At 46.9% G+C, this 6,000-nt stretch overlaps 1 protein-coding gene across 1 annotated transcript in view; it reads left to right on the top strand.

Annotated features, from left to right (window-relative positions):
- The first annotated feature begins 232 nt into the window (after positions 1–232).
- The window catches only part of Gmps (guanine monophosphate synthase), a 42,767-nt gene continuing 36,999 nt past the window's right edge, over positions 233–6,000 (top strand). The window contains exon 1 of the mRNA XM_041659077.1: positions 233–460. Coding sequence (XP_041515011.1) covers positions 434–460 — 27 coding nt within the window. The 5' untranslated portion in view covers positions 233–433. The remainder of the gene's footprint in view (positions 461–6,000) is intronic.

Here is a 6,000-nt window from a genome sequence, read left to right as displayed (position 1 = left end):
TTCAGCTGCCACTCCAGCACAAGGAGCCTCCCGACTGGGGTTTTTCTAGTGGAGGCCTTGGTGACAAAGCCCAGCCACTCATCGCCCTAGACTCCTCCTAGCAGTAGGGCGACCCAGGCCGCCACTGCGCGGCGAAGCCTTTCCATTCTGGTAGGCTGGCGGCTCCGTTCCCTAGGCGACGGCGAGGGCGGGGCTTGCATGACCCCGCCTCCGAGGGCGGGCCGGTTGGCGGCTGCACGACGGAAGCTGGAGGCGGGAGCAGAGCTCGCTACTGACTGAGCTACGGAACCGCGTCGCGTTCCGGGCTGCTGCTGTGCTGCACGCTTACCGCGGTTAGCTGGTCCCGTGGCTGTGCTGCTCGCGCCCAGGCCTCTCCAGCGGTCTCCGTCCACGGCACGGATTTTTCCGGCGCCCTCCCGCCACAACTGCCCCGATGGCCCTGTGCAACGGAGATTCCAAGGTCAGTCAGTGCTTGGGGTCCCTGCCGCCCTCCGGCAGCGTGAGCGAGACCTGGGGACCGTTTGCGCTTCTCGGCCCGGGGCAGCGGCACTCGCCGTGTCGCAGCCCGGCCTGCGCGGCTTCCCGATATCGGAGGCGCCTCGTTGACTTTAGCAGTGTAGAGATCCCAGCGGCGGAAGCGGCCCCCGCGGCCGTGGGCGTCGAGTTCCAGCTCAGTGGCGACCTGGCCTTGGGCTCCGCTTCTTGAGGACGCCGAGGCCCTTCAGCCGCAGGGCAGGATCGGGGCCTCGCGTGCGGCTGTCGCGGTGGGCTGGGCCTGTGGTCTTCTAACCCGCCTGGGTGAGGGCCTCTGTGTTTCCCGCTGCCGTGGGGCCCTAGCGAGCCCCGCCGACCGCAGCCTCAGTTCCTGGTGTGCTCTGCCGCCGTCCGGTTCTCCCGCCATCCCGGAGGGAGAGGCCGTGTGGCCGTTCCTGCGCACCCTGCCTCGTGTTTCACGTGCTAGTTTTAGGGGGTCCGTTTTACCGCTTCTGGGGTCTCTTCCTGCCAGCCGAGGTCTCCCTGGTGCTGGAAAAGTTGACTGCCTGAGCCAAAACGCGGGAGCGTTGGGACGTTGATGCATTTCTTGTTTCCTCCAACTCCCAGCCTTATTAGACCCTTTCTCGCCCAACCTCGTTATTGGCCCCCTTTCCCTTCCTACTTAAAGTCGTCTTTGGCCTGGAGATATTTATGACGTTCACAAAGCCAGTTTTGTCAGCGGGAAACTGCACCATTGAAATACCATTTACTTTAGCTTGGTGTACATCACCCTCTGCGTTGTTGTGGCCTAGCTTTAGGACACTGGTTGCATTTCCCTTAGGGTGTATGAAATTCCAAACTTTGGAGTGGGGATCAAGCATAATTTCAGTACTGTTCCAAAGATGGAGCTTGAGTGTCACAACTTTGTGAATGGTTGTTTAATTCTTAATAACCATTCACAACCTGCCTTGAACAAAAGAAGAAACGTGTCGTGCTCTGAAGAGTTAATCTCATCATATACTTACGTATATGTATACGGTACATTTGTTTTCAATTTTGAACCTTAAAACTCAGGGAAAGAGTGTGTCTTTATGGTGCATGAATCCGCAGAGGCATTAGAAGAACACAGGGCTACTTCACAAGCTTTGAGAAATACATGGTGCGATCGAGAAGAGTGTTTCCATGAAATTAAGCCACACCAGAAAGTTAAAATGTCAGTTTTCAACTTATCTAAACAGTATGAGCATATTTTTTTCAACTTTCTCATCATTGTGATGTTTTCAAGGTCACGTTGAGGGGGGAGCAGCTGACAACTACAGCCCAGGTGATGAATGCTCTCTCCTGTTCCCTGTGGACACTGCATGCACACTGGACATACATATTACATGCAGGCAACACATACACCCTTTTACAGAATTTAAAAATTTAAAAAAACAGACTAATTTTTAAGCTGGGCAATTAGAATTAACTGTCACAGATGGTATCCCAGTCCCTTCATGGTAGGAACAAGAGTTCATCATCATCAGTCGAAGACCAGCCTCCTCTACATGCACAAACTTTTAAATTTTGTTCAAGAAGATGTTTAAGAGTTCTGCCTGCATTTATGAGCCTGCGTGTCCATGGACGACTCGAAAAGGACACTGGATCTTCTTGGGCTGGAGTTATGTTGTGAGCTGCCACGGGGATGCCGAGAATTGAACCTGCGTTCTCTTAAAGAGCAGCCAATGAGATCGCTGAGCTATCTCTCTAGTCCATTTTTTAAACTTTTAGAAACTGTTATTTTATGTAAACGGGTATTCTGGTTGGCTTTTTGTTATCTGGGAAGATGGAACTCAGCTGAGAAAATGCTGGCCAGATTCCTGTAGGCAAGTCTGTGGGGCAATGTTTTTATGTGGGTGGGAGCCCCCCCCCCCCCCACCAGAAGAGGGCGTTGGATTGCTTGGGACTGGAGTTACAAACAAGTTGTGAGATGCTTACCCCAACATGACCTTGAAATAAAATAGAGCTAATTCGCCTTAAACTCAGCCCTGGACCAGTGGTCCTTGATTGTGTAAAACAGCATGGGGAGCAAGCAGTGTTCTTCTGTGGTTCTGCTTCAGTTCCAGCTTCCGTCCCCTGAGTTCCTCCCCAAATTCTCTGATGATGGACCACCACTGTAAGCTGAAGTTTCTAGTTGCTTTTGGTCATATTATTTTATCATACACAGCATTGAAAGCTAAGAAGCTAGTATTTTGTCTGCGTGTATGTTTGTTTGCATCCCCTTAGATGTTTGGTGCCAGTGGAGACTAGAGCAGGGTATGATATCTTCCGAACTGGAGTTACAGGTGGTTGTGAGCCACAATGTGGATTTTGGAAACTGACCTGGATCTCTGGAAGAACAGCCAGTGCTTTTCTTAATGGTGGAGACATCTCTCCAGCCCTGACGTACTGGATTTTGGAGACAGGGTTTCGCACTGTAGTTCAGACTTGCTTGGAAATCATGGCAGTCCTCCAGCCCCAGTCTCTTGAATACTGGACTGGGATTAGGAGTGTAAGTCACTGCACTCAGTTTACCCCTTATAGCTTAAAAAAATTGATTTGTTTTATGTATATGAGTGCGCGATCGGCATGCACGTCTTTATGACAGAAGAGGGCTTTGGATCCCACTGTTGTGAGCCACCATGTGGTTGTTGGGAACTGAACTCAGGACTTCTGCAAGAGCAGCCAGTGCTCTTAACCTCTGAGCCATCTCTCCAGCCTTTTTTTTTTTTTAATAACCTTTTAGTTTACTTGGTACAGGTAAAAAAAAAAAAAAGGTAATATGGCCTTAGGTTCCAAAAAGCCCTCTATGAACCAAGTGAAAGTGCCTTTAGAGTGGGCCAAATTTTCATGGGGGTGGGGGCGGGGCTGGGGCTTTTGTAGGTATGTGCCCATACAATCATAATTCAGTAGGGTTTTTTCCCCCTAATCCATGTACATAGTTTAAACCGTGATGGGGGAGGAACTCAAAGCCGTGACTATGCTAGCTCCCCCCCCCCCCTTTTCTTTCACCTTCCCTCCTGTTTTGTGTGAGATAGCATTTCACTCTAGCACTGGCTGTCCTGGAACTCAGCTCTGTAAATCAGGCTGGTCATGATTATAGAGATCTGTCTCTGCCCCCCAAGTGCTGGGATTACAGGCGTGAGCTACTACCTGGCTCCTTTTCATTTTTTTTTTTTCTGTTCAGTTTCTCTTATATCTTGTGTATGAATTGTGTAGACTTTTTACTTCGGAGAGGTGTGAAGGGAGAGGGCCTCATGTATCTCAGGTTGTCCTTAAATTTCTCCTGCCTTCACTTGCTGAATGTTGTGCTACAAATCTGCTGATTTTTTAAAACTTCTTTGGATATAGCTCTGGATGCTTTCCCCACTATAATAAATACAGTCATTAAAAACATGTCTGAGTTAATTTGTTATTGACATACAGCAGTGCTACCGGTTTTACACAGGTCACAATGCCTGGCTACAGGTGCTCAGCAAGTGGTTGATGAGATGATTTTTACTGTATGTGCATATGCTAGACCAATAACGAGCTTCTCACATTCCAGGCAAGTACCATCTACTGAGCCCCTTCTTCCTCTGTTTCTCCTGCTTCTCTTCTTGTCTTACAACCCCTTCTCTTAACCCCAGGTCTTGCACATGTTAGTGAGGTAGAACCTTAGCCCAGAATTGGGATTTTGTATCAAGCAAACTGGCTCTTAGATTTGAGTTGGCTCTGTTAATGACTATGGCATAGAGTTTCCCTATCGAATGTCATTGAAAACTGAGGGTGGCAGTTACTCATTGTGATAGCATCTTTTGGTTTGTGAGGTGGTTGATAGTTTGGAATTTTTTGTAATTGAAATTTTTATTAAGATGAGATATGTTATGTAGTAACCTGTACAGATCTTGGCGAGTATATAGGTTGAATTTTGACAGTATGTGTCACCACCACCACCCCAGTCATCGTACATGGATATTACTATATTTGTGTTGCCTATAGAATCAGCCATGGAGTGGTTGCCGCTACCCTCACTCAGTGCAGAGCATTGTTAAATGTGGTGATGTATATATCAGTGGTTTGTTTTTTAATGTGTGGGTGTTGTCTGCATGAGTATCTGCACTGCACGTGTGCCTGGTGGTCATGGAGGCCAGAGGAGGGTCTTGATTCCCTGAAACTAGAGATGCAATTTATTGTGAACTGCCATGTATGTACTGGGAATTGAATCCGGGTCCTGTGGAGGGACTGAGTCATCTCTGTAAACCCTGTTCCTATTTATTATTGTGTTTTTTTCCCCAATGTATATGTATCTCAGAATTTGTCTTGTCCATTCACAATTTGATAACCATTTGATTTTTCTGCTTAGTTTTTGTGCATATAGGCGTTCATATTTCTTTTGGATTAATACCAAGAGTTGAACTGTTTGATCAGGATAATTTTTAGTAGGTTTTGATACTACCCATTTCCCAGATTGGGATGTAGAGGTTCCAGTGCTTAAAAGATGCACATCTTGGCATGCATAGCAGTACAGCGTTGGTTGTTTTTTTAGGCTGAGTCCCACTAGCATGGACTGCATTTGTAGTTGAGGACAGCTTTGAACTCCTGTTTATCTTGCCTGCACCTCCCAAGTGCTAGGATTATTTATAGGTGTGTGCTACTACACCTGGCTAAACCAAGATTTAAAAACAAAACAAAAAACTTGGAAGCTAGGTGTGGTGGTGATCATGCAGATAGTCTCAGCATATAGATTGCACATTTAATAAGGTTGGTATTTTGTTTTGGAACAAGGTTTAACATAGCCCTGGATAGCCTGCTAGATAGCTGAGGATGACTCTGAAGGACCGAGCCACTTGCTTCCATCACCCTCTGTATCAGAAAGTTCTGTTTATGCCCTGCTGGGGATATGCAAATCCAAGGTTTCTACATTCCACGCAAGAGCTCTACCAACTAAGCCTCATCCCTAGCACTTAGGTTTGTTTTGTTTTCAAGTGAAATAAAAGCTGTTTTCAGTTATTTAAATGACACTTTCTCAGCTTATCTGTCGGACTTATTACCCTATGGAGTATGGGATTTCCCGTGTTCGTTAGGCTTACCTCTAGAAGTTATAGTCCCTCTAAGTGATTCCTCCTTTCTGAGGTCTTTCTTTCCTTAGTGTTAGCCTCTTAGTAAGAAAGAAAGAAACTAAAGTATGCATTACATTTGATGTTCAAAGCTAAAGAATCAGTGTGTGGTGGGGCTGGAGAGATGGCTCAGCTCTACAGAACTTTTGCTGACTGCTCTCCTAGAGGACCCAGGTTCTATTCCTAGTATCCACATGACAGCTCACAAGTGGCTCTAAAATCTTGTCCTCTGCTGATCTCCTCAGGCACCGGGCATGCACATGGTGCAATACGTCTATCTATGCAGGCAACACTCTGACACATATTTTAAAAAATTAAAAGGAAAAAAAGAATTCAGTGTGATGTATATCTAAAAGACCAGGTTAACAAGCCACACCCACAAAGTCTCACTAATAGGACTAACTAAACA

Source organism: Microtus oregoni, unplaced genomic scaffold, assembly GCF_018167655.1.
Source record: "Microtus oregoni isolate MIOR12 unplaced genomic scaffold, Mior012 000010F_ref0000083, whole genome shotgun sequence".
Lineage (NCBI taxonomy): Eukaryota > Metazoa > Chordata > Mammalia > Rodentia > Cricetidae > Microtus > Microtus oregoni.
Note: the sequence above shows the minus strand (reverse complement) of the source record. Positions and strands in the feature narration are given on the sequence as shown.